The 27,546-nt window shown below is 31.6% G+C and overlaps 1 protein-coding gene across 1 annotated transcript in view; it reads right to left on the reverse strand.

Moving 5' to 3' along the window:
• LOC132715712 (B-cell lymphoma/leukemia 11A-like) overlaps positions 1–27,546 on the reverse strand; it is a 111,315-nt gene that overhangs the window by 39,943 nt on the left and 43,826 nt on the right. Inside the window, exon 2 of the mRNA XM_060698773.1 lies at positions 19,388–19,759. Coding sequence (XP_060554756.1) covers positions 19,388–19,759 — 372 coding nt within the window. The remainder of the gene's footprint in view (positions 1–19,387; positions 19,760–27,546) is intronic.

Consider the following 27,546-nt stretch of genomic DNA (forward strand, 5'->3'; position numbering starts at 1 on the left):
ACTTAATCAGTACAAGAAAATGATGAAAAACAATGCTAATTAGATAGTATCTTAACAAAGCTGTGGGACCTTTTTTTCAATATATTATGTTTTTACTTGTTTCAAATAGACGAAGAGAAGTGATATGCAAATACATGTTATAATTTTATACTGTATATAGTAGCACAAGCATAAATATATATATCTTATAGGCAACCTTACCAACAATAATAACCAAAATATTGTCCTTGTAACACAAACATCAGTATCATGTCTATGTACTGGCAACTGGTTCTTCTTGATTCATTAGTTAAGTTAAACAGGTTAAATTTTATCACTCAAAATTGTGTTTTACTGCCGGCTTCATTAAAAGAAAGGGTAGCATGCGAAACAGTCATTCATTCTGTTTTTTTCCCATCATACTTCACTTTTATTAAAGATTAATAAATCTACTTCATAAAGTATATAATTATGTTCATGTAATTTTACAAAATTATTATAGTAATTGTCTATGTGAATATATCTATATAGATGAACAAAAATCATTGTTTATGTATCATTTATTGCTTAATGTATCCTCGGCAAATGCTTGAACAAGAAGTGGGGTAACTGACATCACAATTTCAGTCTTACTGTTGAACAAGAAGTGTGGTAACTGATGTCACAATTTCAGTCTTACTGTTGAACAAGAAGTGTGGTAACTGACATCACAATTTCAGTCTTACTGTTGAACAAGAAGTGTGGTAACTGACATCACAATTTCAGTCCTACTGTTGAACAAGAAGTGGGGTAACTGATGTCACAATTTCAGTCTTACTGTTGAACAAGAAGTGGGGTAATTGACGTCACAATTTAAGTCTTACTGTTGAACAAGAAGTGGGGTAACTGATGTCACAATTTCAGTCTTACTGTTGAACAAGAAGTGGGGTAACTGATGTCACAATTTCAGTCCTACTGTTGAACAAGAAGTGGGGTAACTGACGTCACAATTTAAGTCTTACTGTTGAACAAGAAGTGGGGTAACTGATGTCACAATTTCAGTCTTACTGTTGAACAAGAAGTGGGGTAACTGATGTCACAATTTAAGTCTTACTGTTGAACAAGAAGTGGGGTAACTGACGTCACAATTTATGTCTTACTGTTGAACAAGAAGTGGGGTAACTGATGTCACAATTTAAGTCTTACTGTTGAACAAGAAGTGGGGTAACTGATGTCACAATTTCAGTCTTACTGTTGAACAAGAAGTGGGGTAACTGATGTCACAATTTAAGTCTTACTGTTGAACAAGAAGTGGGGTAAACTGATGTCACAATTTCAGTCTTACTGTTGAACAAGAAGTGGGGTAACTGATGTCACAATTTCAGTCTTACTGTTGAACAAGAAGTGGGGTAACTGACGTCACAATTTTGGACTTATTGTTGAACAAGAAGTGGGGTAACTGATGTCACAATTTAAGTCTTACTGTTGAACAAGAAGTGGGGTAACTGACGTCACAATTTCAGTCCTGACTGTTGAACAAGAAGTGGGGTAACTGACATCACAATTTAAGTCCTACTGTTGAACAAGAAGTGGGGTAACTGACGTCACAATTTAAGTCCTACTGTTGAACAAGAAGTGGGGTAACTGATGTCACAATTTCAGTCCTACTGTTGAACAAGAAGTGGGGTAACTGATGTCACAATTGAACAAGAAGTGGGGTAACTGACGTCACAATTTCAGTTTTACTGTTGAACAAGAAGTGGGGTAACTGACATCACAATTTAAGTCTTACTGTTGAACAAGAAGTGGGGTAACTGACATCACAATTTCAGTCCTACTGTTGAACAAGAAGTGGGGTAACTGATGTCACAATTTAAGTCCTACTGTTGAACAAGAAGTGGGGTAACTGATGTCACAATTTCAGTCTTACTGTTGAACAAGAAGTGGGGTAACTGATGTCACAATTTCAGTCTTACTGTTGAACAAGAAGTGGGGTAACTGATGTCACAATTTCAGTCCTACTGTTGAACAAGAAGTGGGGTAACTGACATCACAATTTAAGTCTTACTGTTGAACAAGAAGTGGGGTAACTGATGTCACACTGTTGAACAAGAAGTGGGGTAACTGATGTCACAATTTAAGTCTTACTGTTGAACAAGAAGTGGGGTAACTGATGTCACAATTTCAGTCCTACTGTTGAACAAGAAGTGGGTAACTGACATCACAATTTCAGTCCTACTGTTGAACAAGAAGTGGGGTAACTGACATCACAATTTCAGTCTTACTGTTGAACAAGAAGTGGGGTAACTGATGTCACAATTTCAGTCCTACTGTTGAACAAGAAGTGGGGTAACTGACGTCACAATTTCAGTCCTACTGTTGAACAAGAAGTGGGGTAACTGATGTCACAATTTAGGTCTTTAACTGTTGAACAAGAAGTGGGGTAACTGATGTCACGATTTCAGTCCTTAACTGTTGAACAAGAAGTGGGGTAACTGATGTCACAATTTCAGTCCTACTGTTGAACAAGAAGTGGGGTAACTGACGTCACAATTTCAGTCTTACTGTTGAACAAGAAGTGGGGTAACTGACGTCACAATTTCAGCCTGACTGTTGAACAAGAAGTGGGGTAACTGACATCACAATTTAAGTCCTACTGTTGAACAAGAAGTGGGGTAACTGACGTCACAATTTAAGTCCTACTGTTGAACAAGAAGTGGGGTAACTGATGTCACAATTTCAGTCTTACTGTTGAACAAGAAGTGGGGTAACTGATGTCACAATTTAAGTCTTACTGTTGAACAAGAAGTGGGGTAACTGATGTCACAATTTAAGTCCTACTGTTGAACAAGAAGTGGGGTAACTGATGTCATAATTGAACAAGAAGTGGGGTAACTGACGTCACAATTTCAGTCTTGCTGTTGAACAAGAAGTGGGGCAACTGATGTCACAATTTAAGTCTTACTGTTGAACAAGAAGTGGGGCAACTGATGTCACAATTGAACAAGAAGTGGGGTAACTGATGTCACAATTTCAGTCTTGCTGTTGAACAGGAAGTGGGGTAACTGACGTCACAATTTCAGTCTTACTGTTGAACAAGAAGTGGGGTAACTGACATCACAATTTTGGACTTATTGTTGAACAAGAAATGGGGTAACTGACATCACAATTTTGGACTTATTGTTGAACAAGCAGTGGGGTAACTGACGTCACAATTTCCGTCTTACTGAGAAGTGGGGCAATACTGACATCACAATTTCCGTCTTGCTGTTGAACAAGAAGTGGGGTAATTGATGTCACAATTGAACAAGAAGTGTGGTAACTAACGCCACAATTTCAGTCTTATTGTTGAACAAGAAGTGGGGTCACAACAATTTCAGTCTTTTTGTCTGAGCTAAAAAATTCTCCATAATGATGTGCCCAATGTCGACTTACATTTGCCAAATCAATCTGGATGTAAAATAATAATTTCTTTCTTTAAAAATTTGACTTCAACAGAATTTATTCCATGTTGCCTTCATTTAAATGACATTTATAAAATGCTGCTGCTTACATATTCCTGTATTATTATCTACAGTGACTGAAAACTTTTAAATCAGCCATGATATAACAGAATCTGAGGTTCATTAAGATCATATGATAGACTAAGATATAAATCAATTAAAGTACAAGGGAAATACTGATCTCTTTTGTCATTAGTCTCATGCATTTTACTTTTTTGCTTCCCTTTCCGTGACGTCTGCCGATATTTTGTGGAAATTTCCGAAGTTCTTACAGCCGTGTGATTACCCACTGCCTAACATGCTAGTTATCTAGGTCGTATCTGATGACCAATGAGCATAGGGTGTTAGACGCAAACGGAAAATCAATTGCCTTACATAATGTACAGCAAAACCAACCAAAATAATGGACCAGTAGTAAAGCAAGCTATTGATTATTGAGCATACAAAGAGGGTCAACCATTAATATGGTTTGTCATAGTGAAGTGAATGATGTACCATTCTTTCCTGTTAAAAAAAGAATTAATATATTATACAATAAAACGGTCAGACACTTTTGTAAACAAAACGTTACTGTGGTTTTAGCTATATAGATTAAAGAAGCTAGTGAATACTTTGCTACATCAGTTTGTATATAACTGACATTGGCTTTTCAGATAATTATATTAATTATACTTCTGTCATTTTCGCAGTTTCCTTATAGAATATTAAGAAGAATGAGAATTGAAAATTTACAACAAAACATTCATAAAATATTATCTGAAAAATGTCCTTTTAACTACATAGATACTGACCAATAATGAATTTGCAACCTAATTTGGACAATACTTACTACATGTTCTTATTTAGTGAAGAATATTGCCATCAGAAAACAAACACTAAACTGACTTACATACACTAGTTGTTACATGTATTATTTATGAATAGGGCCTTAACAGTTCTTGAAATCCTAAAGCTCTGTTTGTTCATGAACTGTTTATTATCTTTAAGTTTAAACTTTTCAGAAAAATAATGTTCTGCCTTCAGTAATGTTCTGCATAACAAGATTTTACTTCAGTAATCAGTATCTGGTAAATGATGAACATTTATTGAAAGATAATTCAGGTGTACTTTCCGGACTGCTTCGTTATGAACTGTGGTTCATGAGTTTTCATATCCAGAATTAGAAGTGCAATGAGTCATTAATATTCTGTTGAAAACAGATCTTGAATCATTCAGCAAAGAAAATGTTCATTAACTATAAAGCATATTTTTGAAAAATTATCACTAACATTTGTATTCACTGAAAAAAACTGATATTGACCATTCTAACACACACGTGATTTTGTCACTATAGACAAAGAAGGAAAAAAACTGGTGTTAAACTGCCAATAAACACCGGTTAGGGACTACTTGTATATGCGCTGTTATGTTTTCACCCTCGATTCTATAGTTTACAAAGCATTTTAAAGCAACAATAAAAAACATTTTTATTTATTTTTTCAGTTCGTATAATGTTTTCTTTTCATACAATACCGAAATAATATCTCACATACACTAACGCCACATATTAGATGCATATCAGTTAATAAATAGTTTGACAAAACGGCGCCAATCCGTAAGCAGCGTAATGACGTCATCCTAAGTAAACAACTCATTCATAAACAAGCTGACGTTATTTCATACATACAAGAATTATAAATGGGGCACTGATGTAAACACAATACGAGGTAAGTTTTTATTGTTGAAAACTTGATAAAATAACGTTTTTTTCTTATCATTTCTTTTGATTGATAATTTCTATATCTTCGCAACAGTAGGGTGCGAAAATCGAACAGCGTTTTACGAAAATCAGTACTGGAAGTTATTTCCGCTTGAAAAATAACATTAGTGATTTTCCTTATTTTATCGTGTTAGAATCGAAATAACATCGGCCTGAGAGGTGTATATTGGCTATTTAACACCGATTTTGTCGTTTTGATGCGACAAAATTAACCACTCAGGCCTACGGCCTTTGTGGTCAATTCCTACGCATCCAAACTCCAAACCGGTGTTAAATAGCCGATATACACCTCTCAGGCCGATGTTATTTCTTAAATATACACTTATATCTTATATCAACCAAATCAGTTGAAACAATTTTCCCTTGGAATAACACATTGCTGAATAATTGTCAAAAAGAAGACTTAAAATATGTCAGTCAATACTGTAACAATTCTGATCACTTCAGTTTTACAGAATTATTTTAAACTATTTTTTTTCATTAACAAAATATAAGGTGTCATACAGAACCTTTGATGAAATTCGTTGTTTTTCAAATGACTGTAATTTATTTGACCAGACATAATTTAATGGCCATAATTTCTAATGTACCACTCTTTCATTTTATTGATGAGCTGTCCAAAAGTTATAACTACAAAACTACACCATTTGTCAAAACATGGGAGAAAATGTGACATGGAAACAAATCGCGAAATGTTCAGGGAAGCCAAGAAAGTCTGTAGAAGAACATTAATTTTCTTAAAAATTTTTTGATAACTTGATAATGAAATGGACATGCTTCTTCAAGAAATATATTCTTCAACATTTAAACACTTCAATGGTAAATAAAAGAGCCACACCACATTTTTCCACCCAAAGCCAAACACATGTGAGGGGCATTATGGTGTAGGGTTTTGACCTTAGCATTCAAGGTCATTTTAAGGTTAAGGCCACACTTGATTTATTTAAAATGTTGGTTTTCTCATAAGATTTGTTTTGTCAAAGTATGTTACAAGTTTTAAGGTTTATAACACTAATGGAATGACAATTTAAGCAAATTTCACTAACTTGACCCCAACATATCAGGTCATTTAAAGTTCAAGATGCTATTTGAATAATTCAACCAAGTAGTTTGGTCACAAAATTTAAGTCAAGTTAAGTCAAGTTGATTTCTGAGTCAAGGTAAGTCTGGATTTCCACAGGATTGTTGTGTCAAAGTTTATAATGAGGATAATCTATTTTAAGTTATAGCGAGTGACAGCCAAACAATCAAGCAATTTAAATAATTGACCTTTAAAGTCAAGGTCATTTATGAGTAAAGGTCAAGTTTTATCTAGTCTACTTGAGGCTTGTATAAATGATTGTTGTCTCCAAAAATGAAGGCAATTCATTATGAATTAAAAAAATTTGATCAACATTCAAGTTTCCTGACAGCAACAGCAACTTCAACGACACCATGACTGTAGGGACAGCTCAAAATTTTTCTTCAAAAAAAATCAAGCTAATAAAAATGATAACTAGAAGACATTTGTAGTTTATGCCAAGTCACATATGACCATTATTTGTGTATCAGACATTAAATTACTTCAGCTTCCTTTATATTGCACAAAACAAACAAATAATATCCATCCCAATGATTAGAAGAATTTGACTGCTTAACTCTGTCTAAATTTTCTAACTTAATCCACTAAATTACTTTTTACATAAGGACAGAGCATTCTACCAAATAGTGATCTGGAAAAACATGTTAACAAAACTAATTGAATGAATTTTCCTACTTTTCTCCAAGATAGTCAGACTTGGTAGATTTGTTCTGAAAATTCATCACCTCATGTGTGATTGATTTTTATGACTATGCACACAGCTTCACACCTAGTTTGATGGACCATTATGTCAGGGTGAGAAACTTTTATAAGGCACTACTTGTGTAATGTCAGGGTGAAAAACTTTTATATGGCATTCTTCAAGTAATGTCAGAATGGGAAACTTTTATATGGCACTCCTCTTGTTATGTCAGGGTGAGAAACTTTTATATGGCATTTTTCAAGTAATAATGTCAGAATGGGAAACTTTCATTTGCCACTCCTTGTGTAATGCCAGAATGGGAAACTTTTATATGGCACTCTTTGAGTAATGTCAGAATGGGAAACTTTAATTATACTGCACTCCTCATGTAATGCCAGAATGGGAAACTTTTATATGGCATTCTTTGAGTAATTACAGAGTGGGACACTTTTATATGACACCCCTATTGTAATGTCAGGCTGAAAAACTTTAATATGGCATTCTTTGAGAAATTACAGAGTGGGAAACTTTTATATAGCACTCTTTGAGTAATGTCAGAATGGGAAACTTTTAAATAGCACTCCTAGTGTAATGTCAGGCTGAAAAACTTTAATATGGCACTCTTTGAGTAATGTCAGAATGGGAAACTTTTATATGGCACTCCTCATGTAATGTCAGAATGGGAAACATTTATATGGCACTCTTTGAGTAATTACAGTGGGACACTTTTATATGACACTCAGGTATGTAATGTCAGGCTGAAAAACTTTTATATGGCATTCTGTGAGTAATGTCAAGGTGTTTAACTATCAAGAATCAATGATCTATAGAATGACATGCAGAATATAATTAATGGTGTTGAGACAAACCTAGATGTAAACTGATTACTAATGATCTCAACATGTTCCAGAATATTCTACCCCCTGCCCAGTCCAGTCCAGTTAAAGTTCTAAATCTCAGTCACCAGTCTAAAAATCTTGAGAATGTTTTTCAATTTGTTCATCTAAGAAAGGCCCTGTATAACAAAAGAAAACAATATAAAAAACAAATGGTGGACAGTCATTTACAAAGATATGAAGTATTGTTATGATGGCTTGATTGTAGAAATGCTTTCATTGATTTTGACATAAACTATCCAAAGAACAAAAGATAAAAACATATGATCATGCACAAACAGAACGTTTCCTTTAAGATATGAGCATGTTTTTTATAAGACAAAAGCATGGGAAGGCTACATAATTGGTAAGAATGGTAACATCTTGGCGGACAGAGCAATAAAATCCCAATAACCTGCAGTTATGGTGTCACTTTGGAGGTTTATTAAAGTCATTTTGTGTACAATATAGAAACAGGAAAGGCATATGGGGCTGGTCTTAGACAATAACCATATTTCATGTGCCATACATATTGATTGAAAATGAGGAAGAAAAACACTTACTGTTTTATGGAGCGGAATTTTGAAAATAGAATTTATTAAGCTTTATTTTTTACAATCAAACAAGGCCATGAATTTAAACAACATTTTAACTGCTCATGAAAAAATATTTTTCAATACAGTATTCTTTAAAAAAAATGCTAAAAAATACCTGTAAAAATCATCAGATTCCTTTTACCTCATTTGCAGAAGAAAAGTCATTGTTTATTCTATAAAGCTTAATTCTCCATATTTTATTTTTTGACTCTCTCATTAATTTTTACGCAAATGCTCAAATGTCAAGTAAATTGAGCTGCTAATTGCTACCTTTATATCATTTTTACTTTGTTTAATTTGACATTATATACAAAGAATGTAAGGACTTGAAACATCCCTGTTTAAATATTGCATTATCATTCAAAAATAAACTCTATTTTATGAGAAGTTATGAAAGATCAAAAGTTTAAACTGAAAAAAAGGACTTTCCCTGAAGGTTATTAAAAAAACAACAACACACACCCGGTGAAATGCATCAGTACTGACTGTACAGCCATGCAACCTGACTAGACTTTATACTATTAAAGTCATTTCACCAGGCCAGCCTGCACAGCAAAGCAGTGTAACTAGACTTTATACTATTAAAGTCATTTCATCAGGCCAGCCTGCACAGCAAAGCAGTGTAACTAGACTTTATACTATTTAAGTCATTTCACCAGGCCAGCCTGCACAGCAAAGCAGTATAACTAGACTTTATAGTATTAAAGTCATTTCACCAGGCCAGCCTGCACAGCAATGCAGTGGAACTAGACTTTATTGTGTTAAATTTATTTCACCAGGCCAGCCTGCACAGCAATGCAGTGGAACTAGACTTTATAGTGTTAATTTTATTATACCAGGCCAGCCTGCACAGCAATGCAGTGTAACTAGACTTTATAGTGTTAAAAGTTATTTCACCAGGCCAGTCTGCACAACCATGCAGTTCGCCTAGATTCTGTACTGGCAAACTTACCAAAATAACCTGAAATTAGATAAAAGTGTAGGGAATCTCTAGAAGTATATATGAGACAATTCTTATATAGGTTTACAGGATCACAAAATGACAAAGGTATATGAAATATTCCAGAATTGGCAAGTTTTCTGACACATTGAAGTTAAATGTGGAATAAACGGAATCATTATGAAGCCATGTCTTAGAGATGTAACTGATTAGTTATCCATCTAGTTCTATATTTCTTGGCCTTATTACTTCTAACAATATTTCAGTGTCTTGATCGCATTGTCTTAAAACAAGATGTTACCACACCTTAGACCACACAACAACATAAATTATCAACATTAAATTTTAGTTGGTTGGTCCAGCTTAAACCAGCCATCCTGAATAACTAACTTATCTGCTAGTAACCCACCAGTAACCATATATGATTTCTGAATCAGAGTAATGAGTGAAAATGAAAATGGTCAGACATTTAAAAAAAATTCCAAAATGATTTTTTTTCTATAAATTTCTTTTTCTGTATCAGTTAAAGATTTCTGGCAGTGTTTTTTTCCAGCTATTTTCAGTTACACAATCTTGCATGAAAGATGATGATGCCTAACATATGCAGACATCACTTCATCATGGCTTAGAGATTATCTGACGGTTTGCAATGGTTTAGAGATTAAAAAGAAGACTGGTACTCGGTGTTTATCCAAAATAACATCAGACTGATCAACAACCTTTCCAAACAGATAAGTCACAGAGCCAGTCCAGGTTTTCTCTTTATGATTGAACAGATGGAAAACTTGGCCAAAAAAAGAAAAAATATATTTATTTATACTGGCTGAATCAGGATTTTCTTTTTTCTTGTTATTATAAATTCAAGATAATACAAATTCTTACTTGTCTGAACATAGGATCAAAACATTACAGAAAACATTATGCATTTTATTACTTAATGTATTTATGGAATTTATATTCTTGATTTACAATATTCTATTAAAATATACCTATTCCATTTCATGTTTTATTGTTTGAATTTATAAAAAGTAATAAAATATCAACCAATTGAAGGACTAAGATATATATTTATATAAAAAACATTTTTTTTTTTTGCACCAGTTCAATTTTCAAGTTTCTTGAGAGGAGAAAGTTTTAATCATTAAAGAGCTCCATGCAGTTATTGTGACTTTAAGCAACATATATATTAAATGAAGTCGTGCAAACACTATAATGGTTGAGTTTTATTACATGGTTCATTTACAATAAAACTGGGTTCATCTACAATAAAACTAGCTGTGCATATATTTTTTTACTTGCCACAAGTATTAACTTGCAATTTACAAGTATTCTCTGCAAATGCACTGTAATAAAAGCATGAAAGTATCTAGAGAAAACAGAAAAGCTCACCATGTACAAATCATTTACATTACTTATATTTTAGAGGCTTAATATTTTGTGCAAGTATTTCTGCGGAAAACTCTTCCTTCGTGGACCCCTGTGGTCATGAAACCCTACCTGGCTCTTGATCACATGATATGATCTACGCGTAACCAAACTGCAAAGCGTCTTATGTAATCTTGCGTTAAGTGCCGAAAAATATAAGCCAGATGTAAAAAACATATGGTTGTCCAAAGAGAAAATGTATGTTGTGTATATCATTCCAGGAAAAGAATGCAATAAACTGCAAAACCAGTCCAAGAAAAACAGTTGTTTCAAGAGCCTGCAAGCAAAACCAGTCTGCTTATGCATTCATTTGAGATGATGTGCCAATGTCCTGGGGAATGTTGCTCAACTTTAGCATTTTAATGTGGGTGGTACAGAACATGTACATTGAAAACAGAAGATTGTAGAATAGAAGTAAGCTTGAAGAGTTAAACAATATACAAGTAATCATTCCTGGGGCTTGTTTTCTACAGATGATAAATTCAAAACTTGCAAAACAATATACATGTAAGTGAAATGTCCACTGTACTTTTTCTATTGGACTTTAATTCAGATATTGACAATAAGACTGATCATGCTTGACAGCAAAATAACTCTGTAACACCTTAAGACAAGAATTAATTTTCATGAACTCAGTCAGAAAATTTCATTAATTTCTAACAAGAACTGTCTGAAGTTTTTTTCTGGAACAGTGCCTTCATGCCAGACTATCTGAATATATTTTTCAGGCCCATGTTGTAACAGTTGTTTTTTTTACAGTTGTTTTTTTAACCATGAAGTAAGAACTTAAAAAAATAAAATTGAGACCATGGTGGTATAAGCATCCATGGATTGTAAGAGGTGTATATCTAGTATAACTAATATGTTAAAAGGATTGTTAGAAATTTCGGGTGGATGAATATATATATTTTACTTTCTTTGGGGAAAAAAGTGTAGGCCGTTCTATTAGTGAAAAGTTTTTTTGATTGGTTGTTTTTCATATTAAAGATATTCCAATTTTTTAGGAAAAGGTACCACTCTAAGGTTTTTAATTGCACAAAGATATGTTATATTTTAATACCCTTAAAATGACTGAATTATTCTTCTAAAAAAAAGCAAGAGGCATTTAAAGCAGATCACAAAGCAAATGAAAGATTTTAGATTGACCAGCAAAAATCAGATCACAAAGCAAATTAGATATCTGAATAACCAGCAAAATTCAGATCACAAAACAAATCAAATGCACCAATCTAACTAGCAAGGAAATTCAGATCACAAAGCAAATTAAAGGTAAAAGATTGACCAGGAAGAAAATGAGATCACAAAGCAAATTAAAGGTAAAAGATTGACCAGGAAGAAAATTTAGATCACGAAGCAAATTAAAGGCATCAAGACAAAGAGAGGCATGAAAGGTATGAAGCTAAGAGAGTGATATTTCTTCCTACAATTAAAAAGCTGGTAATTTGAGGTAAATTTTATAAACTCTGTTAGAAATCCTTGTTTATGTTTAATTAGTGTTTTCTGCAATTAATGGCTATATGATAGAAGCATAAAGCCTATTTTATGACATGAAATAGACATTTTCTAAGAATTATGAGTACAAAGACTGCCAATTTAATCATAATAATGTTCAGAATTTCATTATAGTTATGTCAGACCTGGATCTTGTGACATTCATTAATAAATTTTCATTCTCACTGAAACAAGAAAAATAAATTGCTGTATTTTCCTGACCGTTCAGAGAAAATTGAAAAAAATCAATTTTTCCACTCGTCATAAAATTAGATCATATGACTTTATGATATACAGAATAACAAAGAAAGCAGTAACTTGCAACATTGTTCATAAACAAGAGGATCATGATGGCATAAAGTTTCTTGTCAGACTGTGTAGAGGGTCACTAAATTGTTTCATGACAAATATCTGGCTAAAAACCTAACAAATATGAGACACCAGTCAATATGAGCAAGCCGAAAAATGTATTTTATAAGTGTTATAACCTTGACATTGACTCCCATAACTACTGTCTGCTCAGGTTGGGGATATTCAAATACTTTTTCTTTTTTTCTCAACACAGAAGAAATGGTACACAGTCAACTGTTTTACAGAGAAGAAGTGAGTGGCCTTATTGTTAAGGTTTTGCCTTATACCATTTAGTGGTAGCATATATTTAGTGATAGCATATATTTAGTGGTATATAAAGTGGTAGCCTATATTTAGTGAAAGCATATATTTAGAGGTATATAAAGTGGTAGCCTATATTCAGTGATAGCTTTTATCAAATTTAGTTGTAGCCTATATATAGTGGTAGCCTATATATAGTGGTAGCCTATATAATTGATAGCCTATATTTAGTGGTAGCCTATATTCAGTGGTAGCCTATATAATTGATAGCCTATATTTAGTGGTAGCCTGTATTAAGTGGTAGCTTGTATTAAGTGGTTATAAGTTGTTTGTTTTATAACCCATGTACATTTAACCCAGGTAATAAAACAGTTGTTCAGATGTTTTACCTTTTTACCCTGTAAATGGTACCCTTGTACCCTTGTAGCGTAGGTGACTATTGTAGAGTTTTTTATGATCATTTATTGCATCATAACAACATTTGTGATTGGCCCAAAATTTTATTAAGTTAATATGTACCTTAAATCATAAAGGATATTGTTCCTATTCCATTTAAAATCATGTTTAATCAGTTATAATCAGATTGTTGAAAGGATAGAGCAATGTACAGTTTTACAGTGAGGACAATAATAATTGAAAGGAAGAAAAAAAAAATACTGAGAAATTTGAGGGAGACGAGACAAATCCATCATTCCATGTTGTTAAATTGTGCAACAAGCTTATCTCCAAACTCTAGCAACTTTCCTGTTTTTCTTTTTCAGAGATTTACAAAACCATTCTTTTTTAAAAAATGGGCAAATTATTCTCATTATTTTTTTACACAAGTCTCAGCTTTCAGACAAGTTTGATTTCATAAGATTTTTATTCATTTTTTTTTTCAATTACATTTTGTTTTACAAGTTCAGAAACAAGAGATTTTCTTGTAGTGATACTTGTAATCACAGAAAGAAGAGACGTTTAAATTCAAACAGAGTCGGATTAGCAAAACAAGTATTTTCAGCATTAATTTTAAATTATGAAGAAATAAGTCCGCAAAAACATGCTGTATTTCTCGTCATCCTTCATATAGACCATATTTATAAGAAAAAAAAAACAACTAAAGTTAACTATCATGCAATAAAATTGTATTTATAAATAAATGTCTTTTTTATAAAAAAAACTTTTGAAAAAGTTCAATTTTGTTTATAAACTAGCCTAGAAATTTCTTTTCGGAAAAATAGCTACAACAGAAAATTCCATAAATGCCATTAATTATATTGGCATATATTTTATTGGAGATAATACAAATAAAGAAATGGTGTATGTAACAAAACATATCTGTATCATTAATCAAGATATTTTCTTTTCAGCTGCTCTTGGACTTATTAGTACTTGGGGCCACATATAGATCTTTTGCTTCTTTTGCCCAATAAATATTCATTTTCTCATCAAAGCTGATGTTCAGGAACAGAATTAGAAAAATTTCCAGAAAGATTTGTCACTTTCAACCGGACAATTTTGTTTCCGTTGTAATAAAATCTATAAACAGCACCATCTTTGGTATTATAATCAAACTGCAGTTACTGAAGATTAATATCACTAAGGCATTTACATATTAGTGAATACTTGTACAGAATTTTTTCTCCAAGACCATGTGCATGTCAGTAATTTCAACATCATCACAGACTTTTAATATTCTGTTATTTTATCATGAAAATTGACCCATCTTTGTACTTTGCAGACAAACATTCATTATTAAAGTAATGTATCTCGTTATATATTTACAGCTCATGCAAAACAAACTTTTGTTCGAAAATGTCAATGAAAGTGCTAGAATCACCTTTTTAGGAAAAGTGCAAAAAATTGGTTCTTACACTTTAAACATTAAATAATAATTTCAAAATGGTCTAATACTTTCAAGATGTAAAGCTAAAATCAATAAAGAAGGATATTAAAGGCATTAAGATCCTCGGAATGACATTTTAAAATAATATTCACTTTTACACAATCACAGGCTGACGACATTAACTAAGAAAATGAGTGTCCAATTAAAAGTAGTTTGACAAACATGTTTCATAAATTTACCAAATGCCAGGCTGGAAAGTCATTAAATTATTGATATATTTCCCTCAAAATATCTTCCCCGCAATAAATACAACGCTCAATTATAAATTCAAAAACAAGAAAGAGAGTTTCTTGGCGGCCAGTGAGTCAAGTCCTTTAATTGTATTTTATATCTTGGAGGCATTTTCATAATGTTTTGCAAGTTGTATAGGTTTACAGTGACATAAATTATATCTAGTATACTATTGTTCAATTCTCTATTGTATCATTTGTGAAGCTTATGCTGCCTCTGCTCTTCGAGGCATTTTCCATTTTTCTCTTCTTTTTTTAGACTGAGCGAACTTAAAAGCCACCGTATATTGTGAGAATGGCTAGAATTTCAAAATGTCTTCCCTGTCTTCATTTAGTATTATGCATGGCAGTGTTTACAAATTCTAAGAAACTGCAACAGATCTGTTGGGAAAAGTATTAAATTAACATTTTGAAAGTTTGTAAAAATGCTTCCCTCGAGGGCAATAACAGATATGTTTCTGCTTACAGTGTGATACAGTTGAATCATATTTTACGGAGAAAATATCTGTCCGGAACAATCCTTCATAAGCCTGATCGTAATGTACATGTATAAGCTGTAACCATTATAAATTATAGATAGAGATATTTATATTCAACACATGAATTATTGACCAAACTACATGTAATAGCAAGTGACATTTTAAGAAATTATGGTGGATTTATCAATTGATCCAACATTGTAAAAAATGCTTGAAAGCACTTCTTTAATGAATTTTGAACTACAATAATTACCATTACTTAAAAAAAAAAAAATCCACATTTTCACTGAATGAAGTACTTGGAACAGGTCTAATTAATTTGAATAAATGACATTCTATATGCATTATATCCAAAACTTGTCTGAAGAAATAATTTTTGCACAATGTCTGAGAAATTTCTCAATTTTCTAGACAGTTTTTTTGTGTATGTGCCTACTTGGCTATCAATTGCAAGCTCAACTATCCCTTTCAGAAGCTAGAGCGAAAATGGAACCATTTTACTGAAGTTAGTTCTGTAAAGTAAAATTTAATGGTGTTCAAAGATCAATACAAAATTACAGAACGTAAATTAGCCTGCACCATAGGGTGTTACTGGGAATAAGGGAAACCTTACTAAGAAAAGACTATCACGCATTCTTGAGTGAAAAAATCACAAAATGCAAGTGCGCAGTTCAAGATATTGTTAAAATGGGAACATTTCGTAATGGAATTGAAATCCAATTATAGGTATTAAAGGAATAAAATGGTTCTAGTTCAACATTTTAATTTTTTGCAATAAAATTGTATCAGTTACACTAGGGAAACATGAAAATTTGCGCATAGAGAATTATTGCAATATGTGTTAAAGAAAAGAATACAGAATAAATGAAATTTTTATACAAGATTCTATTGTTTAATCAACTGATTGTTCAAGTAAATTTTGTTATCATGAAAGGCAGATTATTTGTAAAAGAGATCTCGCAGTATTTATGAGTGGTTTTTGCTATAATCAATTTGAAAATTTTAATTGTTTCCCTTTCTGATGTGTTTTGACATGGCTTTTCTGTCAGATTTGGGCTGAACTATAGATGAAATGAGTTTTTGCCCCCAGCTCATTGTTGTTTAGTGTATTAGTTACCACGAGAAAAAATTGAGAGAAACTTATGCTTCATTTTAGTTTTAAACTTTGCCCTAATTCAGACATTTTTGCTTTATTATGGCTATTTCGTTCTTTTTCAAGCTGATTGTTATTTCAAAGTGCATCAAGAATATTGTCAGTATTATTCCAGATCTGGTTACAATTTTTCATTTAAATTTTCTGACAAGGAACTGACATCTTTCAAAGCACTGTTTCCATGTCAGAAATAAGACACTTTATGTTAAAAATAGACTTTATCAACAGGTTTATGACAATAGACTGACAATAATAATGATATTTTACTCTAGAAATTATTTTAACTCTGAAAACACACAGCAGCTGGTAAAAGCTAACAATAAGCAACAAATTGTGAATAATAATATCAACTTCAAAGGAATATACAAAATGTATAACCAGTTAGTTTCCCTTTTAATAAAATAATTCCTTTATAAGTTCACAGAACTTGAGCTCACATCATCTCCCCCAAAAGAAGTTAATTCAAGCTGAGTTCTTGTTATCTCCCCCATAAAAGTTCATACAAGCTGAGGTTTCATCAAGTCCCTCATAAAAGTTCACCCAAACTGAGCTCTAATCATCTTCCTCATAAAAGTTCATACAAGCTGAGCTCCCATCATCTCCCCCATTAAAGTTAATCCAGGCTGAGTTCTTGTCATCTCCCCCATAAAAGTTCATACAAGCTGAGCTCTCATCAACTCCCTCATAAAAGTTCACACAAGCTGAGCTCTAATCATCTTCCTCATAAAAGCTCATACAAGCTGAGCTCTCATCATCTCCCCCATAAAAGTTTATACAAGTGGAGCCCTCATGATTACTCTATTACAAATTCACATAAGCAGAGCTCTCTGCACTCTATTGTAAGTTCATGTAAGTTGAGATGTGATAAAATCACACATGTTGACAGTTCTCATCATCTCACATACATTTTGTGAAATACATTTTTACTTCAAACTTCCTGTACCTTTAAAACTATAACTTCAGGGAAGCTTTTTATTTAATTGTTCCTTTTTCTTTTAGTTCCTATCTCACTTTCTAAAGCTATATAGATTCAAAACTCTGTGGCATGAACAGTAAAGGAATTGCATTTTTATTACTACAGAAAAATTTCACTTAAGATAAAACATTCATCACTATTTCTTGGTTAAGTCAAGTCCACTTTTTCTAGGTATCAATTTCCGGGGAAACTTAGTTTTTGGCTGTAATGCTGGCATATTAATCAATCAAAAGGCACCTTTATTTAGCTCTCTAAGGAAATAGCATTGCATTTTCTCGCACTTAAAGGTTTCCACAACTAGCACATCATGCAGGTTCCTGAGGTGAATAGAGAAGTTCCGAAATCAAATAAATTTTAATTAAGAAGTCAATGGATCAGGGACTGTAGTCAATGACTAATTAATGTTCCAGCAGATTCTTAATGCAGGGTAACTCTTCACCTTTGAAGGAAAAATAATGAGAGTGCAGCCATTTTCTTGAAAATTTTCTGCATTACCTTCACACATCTTAAAATTGTGATCTAATTACAGAACTTTGAAATTTTGTTGAATTAGAAAATTAGAAAAAAAAATACAGTGGAAAAAGAATCATGATAGTAAAACTAAATTTACGGGACAAAAAAAACACCATTTGAGACATAAAAAGTAGCAATAACATCTAGATAACTAGACTAAGTGAGAGATTAATTGAATGATATAGTCAAACCATGCTGTAACAAACAATGTACTGTAACCGCACTCATTGAACTTGTATATATTTTGTTTTGAAACTTTACTGCAACAACTGGATTTTCTAGAATTATTAATTTTTATGAATATATTTATAAATCAAACTGAAGTATAGATAGACTGGCTATTGGTCACTATTTGGTTTAAACTCACATCACATAATAGTATTAGTTACTTTTTTTTTCTTAAAACCAAAAGACTTAATCTATAATAGTGTTCAAAAACAAACTAAATTTATTTACTTAAAAACAAATTTGAAGTATATACATGCTTGTAATACACTTGTTTTAAATTTCAACTTAATTTCCACAAAATGTTCAGCTGTAAATGTTTTAATTAAAATCTTAAATACATGAAGAGTGGAAAAATAATAAATAAAGAATAATAAATACAAAGTTCCTTCAAGCGAACATTAAAAATTTGTAGTTGATGGCTTTGTGCAGTTTTTCCTTAAATCAAGTACGTCTAACACTGAATCTCTCTAATAACTGATAATATTTCAAAATTTGTCAAAATAAATATTGAGGGTAACCTTTGATTAAGTCTTGAATGTGCAGCAATTCTGGAGAAAAAAAATATACATGTTGTAACTACTTGGATGGTGCATGCTTTAAAGAGATTCTGGCTGTTGAATTAAAGAACATGGCAGGGTTGATAAAATTGTTTACAACTACAGTCCGGCAATCTGAAGATTGTCAACCAAAACACCTCGTTGTTTCATTCTTTCCGTATAACTTACCTTTTGATGCCGATTGTTGCCATAAAGGAAGCATCGGTCATATACACCATAGAAAACAAAACAAGCAAATAATCAAGGGAGACAAATCATTTCAGTCACGAAAAAGAAATAGTTATCTCTTTTAATATTAATAAAAATTGAAACATTTACTAATATCAACTTTTTAACTATGACCTAGAGTTATTTAACTGTAAAATGATAAACTGTACTGTGGCACTATTATTTAATGAAAATATAAGTGATTTTTTGATAGACTATATTGCGGAAGAATTTTACCTGTACTGGTTGTGTTAGATTCTGCATCGGCTACTTGTTTGAGTCTGAATGGTAATCTGTCCTTAACATCTTTAACATCATCAGTGTCGTCTTCATCTTCAGTTTTAACATCAGTATCAAAGACACGTGTTGACTTGTTTACACCATCAAACGACTCTTTCCGTGTTATAGGTGCTGATATAGGCGTACGTTTAGAGCTGATTACATTGTTACCATCGTCACTGTCACAGTTACCATCAAATGCATCACTTTCATTCTCAACATTTTCTTTATTGCACTTGTTTACCTTATGTCGTATAAATTTTGTGATGTCACGTAAAGGGAAGTTCGTCCTGCATTCTCCACAAACAAGAAGGTCATTTTCTTGTTCAACTGTAATGAAAAAAGAAATCAGTGTTTTAACTAAGATGAAGATATATCAACAATTACAGGGGGATTTTTCCCCCCACTAAAATGCTCAAGGTGTAAAAAACAAGCTTTAACCACATGTCAATCTTCATAACTAATAGTCCAACATACATGTATTATAAATTTTTAATAAACTGTTCCTTTTCAAAAAAAATATAATAATCATAATCAAGAAATGTTTTTGTTTTTTTCCACTAAACTCATGACATAATAATAGTAATAATCATATTGTTTCAATTTTAGGGGAATATAAAAAAATAATTGAGCCGTGACACGACAAAACCAACATAATGGGTTTGCGACCAGCATGGATCCAGACCAGCCTGCGCATCCGCGCAGTCTGATCAGGATCCATGCTGTTCGCTATCAGTTTCTCTATTTGTTATAGGGTTTGTAAGCGAACAGCATGGATCCTGATCAGACTGGGCGGATGCGCAGGCTGGTCAGGATCCATGCTGATCGCAAACACACTATGTTGGTTTTGTCATGACGCAGCTCATATGTGCTGATTGAATAGCAGTACAGACCATGGTCAGGATATGTTGGCTGTTGTGGTCTGCACTGGTCAGATGGGAAAATACAGTTATCATCAGCAGGCTTAGAGTTACATAATAAACTACTGTTAGTATTTCAAAACTGTCTCATAAAATGATAGAAAAAAAATCAAGTAAAAAAAAATATGTAAAATTATAACTGTTTTAACTTCATCTAAATTGAGTTTGTAATACTAAATTTCTAATATTTTACACCAATCAAAAATAAAAACATAGCAATTTGTGAAAACATAAGTTTTATAATTCATGAATATAAACCTGTTTAATATCATTAGAAAAATCTACATAGCAAATAAATTGCAGTAAAATAAGCTAAAACAAAAATCATTATTATATTGCATTATTTACTGGTAATGAACATCTTATTTGAAATAATCTTCTGAACATAAATAAATTAGGTCATTTTCAAAATGTTTTACAAAAGTGAACAAGTGCATGTACATTATTTCATTAATTTATTTGAATGAAATGAGAACTGTATTCTATCAACCATTAGAATTGTTTTCCAACTTACCAAAAAAAAAAAATAAAAAAAAATCTAAGTTTATTTACATTTCAGAAAAATAAATTGGATACATAAAGCAACATTTGTGTTTACTATATGCCTGCAACAGTTAGGGAAATAACCGAGTCCAATTTCAACATCAGTTGAGTATACAAAAAAAAATGTGACAAAGATTTAAACTACATGAAAATAAGAAAACAATTCTTTATATCAAAATTTAAGAAAAAACATAAATATTTTTTTAATAAAAAAGACAACAAAACAGCATTAAACTGAATTATTTCAAAGATCAAACAAAAACAACTGCTCATGATATCCTTTTTCCCCATTTTCTCTTTCTCTAAAATTTGATTATATATTTTTTTGTTAAAATAAGCTTTTTCATTTTTCAATGATTGTCTATTAAATTTGAAGAAAATGAAAAATAATTTTTTTAAAAATATTACTGACTTGTACTGTTTATGTTCTTATTTTTCTGATTTCCTCGATTATATGACATTGCATATTAAATACAAAATATTTCTTATACATTGCATTATGTCAACAAAAAGATTTAATGAAATTTGGAGTGTGACATAAATGTTTGAAAATCTTTTTATCATAAAGTTTGACAATTTGATTAAAATATGAAATCATTTACAGAGTTTTTTTCTTTTTATTACCATTGCTTTTAAAAATCTCCTTTTTTATTTGTGCTGTAAATATTATATGACATAAATTTTGTCAATATGAAGTTCAAATGTTAAAATTCAAGGTGATGATAAAATATTTTTGATTAAGGAAAACTGATATTTGAATGAAAACAGTATTGTTTATCTTATTATCTAGTTGCAAATAATAAATCTATCTTTTTCATTTAAAACATAATAATTTTTTCACATTTTTTTTCTGTAAAAAGTAGTCAACCAAGGCATTTATTAGCATTTGTAATAATACAACTTTAAGAAATATTTGAAGCTATTTTCTAGCGAGAAAATGAACCTTTTTTTCTCTCCAAGTCTTATCTTTTTTCCCTTTTTTTCCCCTTTATAATAAATGATATACATAAATCTGGCAATCTTTAAATTATGCAAATGACTGAAGTCACATGACCGTATGGTCAACTGACTGATGCATTATGGGACTATTATGCAAATGACATGGTTCAACAATATCAGCCAATGAATGCATCAGTTAGTTACATATATTATAAAAAATGTGAAATATATTCAGAGAGCACCAAGAAAAATGCATATTTATATTGTTTCTTACAAATTGTTTCAAATCAAATAAAATAGCTTACTTTCTGTGAGATTTTCTAATCCAAATATTTCACTACAACTTGAAATGTTACATGATTCCACAACATTTTCACACATATTTTCAGTTTCATAGGTAAATTCTTCTATTATGTTTTTCCCTTTAATTATACCACATAAAGCCGTAAAATGACATCATTTTATCTTATTTTTCTCACAACTTCAATTGTCTGAAAGCTGCTTTTATGGAGCACAAATATAACGATTATCCACAGAATACTCTCTAAAATCTGTTTAATTCATGTGCACAATTCAAATCCGATTTTAAAATAATTCAGAAAATATTTTCTAATTTCTTCTCATTTTGCCTTTTTAAATCTTTTGTCTTTTTAGTTATTAAAATGACAGCCTTTGATTTTACCATTGTAATATCTATCGCAGAATCTCCATATTCAAAGTTTTTCATCAAATTTCAAAGAAAATTGTCAATGGATGACAAGAAAGTTGCGACTCTATCAAAGTGTCTCGAAATGATCTCATATCCGAGAGGAACATGAACTTTCAAAGACTTAAACTAAGAATGGCTCAATTTTATATAAACCTTATCATCCTATTTTAATACCATATGACATCAACAATCGAAGATGCCGTATGTAATTACGACATCACATATTGGCATATCTTTTTTCTTTCAGAAAAACAAGAGAGAGAAAATTGTCATAAAAAACGAAGGAAAAAGAAGCAGTAGTGTCAAGGCTGTTGATTTGTACCCTGCAATTACTTTACCTAAATAACTATCACATCACATAACATCCCAGTCAGATAGCCAATTGTGTTTTTTTCTTATTTCAACTTTCAACAAAAAGCCATGAATTTAAAGAAAACGTCATTTTATTTAAATGTAATTCAATCCATGCCCATTTCGATTTTCACCTTTCACTGGTGTCAGATTGGTTTCAATGAAAATTCATCTCGACTATTATTTCATTTCTTTCTATTTCTCGGCAACAAACAGGAGTAGTCATTAAGTAAATCAAAGCCTCCTTTAAAATCACTCACAAGTAAAATGTAACATTTTTTTTCATTTGACGTCCTTTACAACATGTTGCTGACATTTCCAGAAATGAGACTTGCTGAAACGTTATATCACTGTTCTCAAATATTTAATAAGTATTTCTTTAAATGATGTCTTTTTTTGTTCTCACAAGGAAAATGATTATAAGTCCTGTAGTGTAACAAAATGCTATTAATGCAAAAAGTACATTTCAATTCTTAATAAAAACATCTATTCTGAAACAACAAATCAAATTCCAGTTTGAACACCATGGTTGGAGAAGACATAACTTACTACTGGGCACTGGACTAAATAGATGAAAAATTCTATTTCAATAACATCTTTAAGAGCATGGTCGGTAGTGTCACTTTCATACTATCCCGTTAATTGACACATCAAAATGCAAGTAAACGCTGAAAGCTGGCATGAATTTAAAAGGAATATGCATATTAATGACCCCCACATGAATGGACAATGGTCAGAACCTCAGGTGCATGAAGAACTTATCTTATTATTGTTCCACCTAAAGTGGTGTTTTTTGTTGACCCTTTAACACTTTTATAGTATTTCCCAGGACAAAATTGACCAGTGGGCAGTGGAAAAAGTAGCCAGTGGTCATTAACATATCAACATGTTTTGTTTGCCCATGACTGACATTTCCTATCAATAGAAATCTGTATTGTTAAAATATTAATTTTCTAAGTTAATGACTTGGTGTTAATTTTTAACCTGGAGAAAATTAAACTTTCAATGTTGAACAAGCTCGTTTGACATTTCACACTAATGTAAAATAAAAGTTTACATGTTGTGTTATTTTTTATTTTTTTATTATTTTTTTTTGGTTATACGGTAAACTGAAACATTTTTTATTCATGACTGTTAGTATTTACAAAGAAGTTGTATGTATTTTTTTTATATACAAATATTACATCCATTACTTCTCTAAAAGAATAACCATGATGGATTTGCTATTGTTATATGTACACATACATATCAAGCATGTACTACAAATAGACCATTTAATTTGAAAGATGAATATATGTAAGAAAAATCTTGATGAGACAATAACATGATGTTGGAAAATTTCTTTGCATATATGACCTGGACGGTAATTCCTTGCATAATTTCCAGCACTTGAAGGACTTACAGTAATGCTGATGACCTTCCACATAAGTTAGAATCTCTGGCTAGGCTGTAATGGGTTTCAAAGTACAACCAGTAATGCCCTTGATTCATTAGTTACTTCTCCTTTTACAGTTATTTGACTTGAGCTTCGGAGACTACAGGCTATTTCCCTTAGTGTGAGCTTTTTTGTCAAGACTGCCTGTAACAACATATATAGAGTCTTATCTCTACAGTTGGTATTAATTTCCTATTATCACGTAATCTCAAGTTATAGAAATTACAACATTTCTTGTGGTGTTGACATTTCAATTCATTATCATTTTGCACCGATGACATTGCAACACACTGTTGATGCTGGCTGGGATATGGAGAGAAATGGCTTAGAAGACAAAAGAGTTGTTATATGGCACCAGGCTAAACCACATGTCACAGATGTTTTCATATTTATTCTAGAAAACTTATGACTTCAAGTGTGAGTCTATAAAAAGATTTTTATCTGACCAATTTAAGAGAAAAACTTAGCTTTAAAACAATACAAAGACCAGTTTGTTTACTTCCAGCCACAATGTAACACTCTCCATTTACTTTGTATCTTAATAATTCATAGAGAGAAATTAAAAAAAACACTTTTCTGTGCTCAAAAGAACTTCCCTAAAGCATCAAACTCTGTTGCAATTTATAAATTTTGAAATGTTCATGCTCTCACTTTGCTCAGTACAAAAGATGGTAAATTAGAACTTTATGTAATGAATAAGGATTAACCATAACTCTAAAAAACATTCACCACAGAGTCTTGGAAACTAAACAGCCTTCAGACCTCTACAATGACCAGACTGTTTAGCAAAACAAGAGATGTAATAGATTGTTTGTGTAGAATTAATTGTCACCAGTCTAAACAAACTATCTGAGGGGAATTCAAAAGCTGTCAATGCTGAAAGGGAAATTTTCGTGACAGACAATTCTCACAAATGGACATTCATTGCTTACAATGAGAAAGTCTTTTATCATCAATTGTTATTTCGAAAGCCTTGTCCGTCTGCTGGTCAATTTTATAACGTTTTTCATCCCTGAGGCTCCAGACATGCTTTTTGTTAGCTTTCACATAATTTCCTATAAGAAGTCAAGACAAATGGATTATCAGAAACAGGGCGGTATCAACTTTGGCAAAAAACTTAATTATTGGTCCACAATACGCTCTTTCACACTGAAAGACGTGTCCAAAATGTCCAAATCACTCTCTACTGGACAGCGTATAATCATATCAATTGAACAGAGAAAATTGATTTTTTTAACGGCACATTGACCTTAAAGTTACTGATTTCATTCAGATGTATTTCCATAAATCTGGGCACTTTACATTTTCTTGACCATTCACTAAATGAAATAATTACTTTTCCAACATTTTCATTGTCATCTATTCAACCTCATGGTTTAGTTCCACTGGACTTTGTATTGATTTAACAAATAAAAGAATGAATATCACTTATTGAAAAGTGAAAGCTTTATTATTTCATGAATTTCAAATCACTACCATCTAGAATAAATTCTTTATGCTTTATGAATTTCTGACAATAAACTTAATGTGGTATTGACACTATTTGGGTGAAAGAATTCATAGATAATTATTGGTGATTTTATTTTTCCCACAACTTTGACTTAAAGGTCGAGATAAGGCTATTCAGACTGAGCATGAAACTGACCAGTACATTTTGAATTGCTAATTATAATATTATATTTTAACCTTAAAGGGACTCCACTGAAGTTTTTTTACATGAGAGGACTGGAAATATTTTTTTAAGATTAATGTTCCTTTTGGTGTAGATCTAGACCAATAACTTGTGTGCATAATTTCAGATCTTTTGCTCACTCCGTTTAATTGCAATAATTATTCTAATTGTGAAAAATGACCCAAAACTGAAATTGGGCTAAGAATAGCACAAAAATACAATTTTCAATTTATTTCTCAGTATATTTCTTAATTATTGTTTGCAAATCTTTCTGTTTTAAGAGCCCCAGCTGATCTAAGTATGATTAGAAAATTTCGTGTATTTAGGCTTTTGGACCTCAGTGGAGTTCCTTTAAAATATTGCATTCTGGGAAGATAGTTATCACGTTATTGTAAATAAAATCATGCAGTTTTTGTAAAACTTAGTACACATAAAAGACAAGGATACAGAATACAAGTATTACATCATCAATCATAGTTTAATAAATGGTAGAATAAGTAGAATAATATAGCTAAAATAAGTATTAAATTGGTAACAGAAAGAAAAAAAAAACAATTCTTCAAACGAAAGTCAGAAAATTACATTAACTCATAACTACTTTATGCTACATAAGAGATCTAATGCACACAAAATTTCCTTGAAATGAAGTACCTTTTAAGTGAAGAGATTATGAGAAATGAAAAAGGCATAACTTCCCGCATATATATTGTTTATGTCCTGTAATGGGCATTGTCCGAACCAGTCAATTGCGGACTGATATATATCAGCTCATTTACAAGTCAAGTGACTAAGTAATATACTTAACATAAAGTACTTCAACATGATCATGATGAAACCAGGATAGTTTATCAGAAGAGATACCGGTAATTATAAAAGGGGACATCATAATTCTTTCTTAGTTAGCATCCTGTATTGTGTCTAATTGTGTCTAATTTTATCGGTCCAAAAAGGAAATTTATTATTCACATTATTATGTAGCACTTGCAGATACTTGTGATCAAAATCGTAGCGGCACATTCCAAAATGTCATTCAGGATAACAAATATTCATCAGATTCATTTGTTAACTTCTTTTTCTTTATTTGTTGTTTCAATGTATTTCAGCCATAAATCAGCTTTTTAGTATTAAAACATGTCCACTAAAGGTACCAGACACCACTCTTCTTTCTTCCTGACAGGTTTTCGTTAAATATCACACCTATAGTAAAGTCATTCAGAGAAAAACATGAAAAATTGTTCAGACTTTTGGACTCAGAATAAGTCTAAAACTTTTTTTTACTCAATGATATTCTACATATGTTTGCTATTTTTTTTCTAAATTTCCCTAGACAATATTTGCATCATCTTTGATATAACTGATTGTACCATATAAACTGTAACACTTTATGATTTAAACGCTATCCATGACTGGCCAAGCTACACGATTCATTTTTCTTCCCCTATATGTACCCTCGACCAACTAGAGCTGTCTGTATATATATATATACTTTATAACCTGACCAAGTAAAATATGTCACAATCAATAAAATGTACAATAATGCTTGCAATG

This window comes from Ruditapes philippinarum, unplaced genomic scaffold (genome assembly GCF_026571515.1).
Source record: "Ruditapes philippinarum isolate M1 unplaced genomic scaffold, ASM2657151v2 ctg456_1_1_1_1, whole genome shotgun sequence".
Taxonomy (NCBI): domain Eukaryota; kingdom Metazoa; phylum Mollusca; class Bivalvia; order Venerida; family Veneridae; genus Ruditapes; species Ruditapes philippinarum.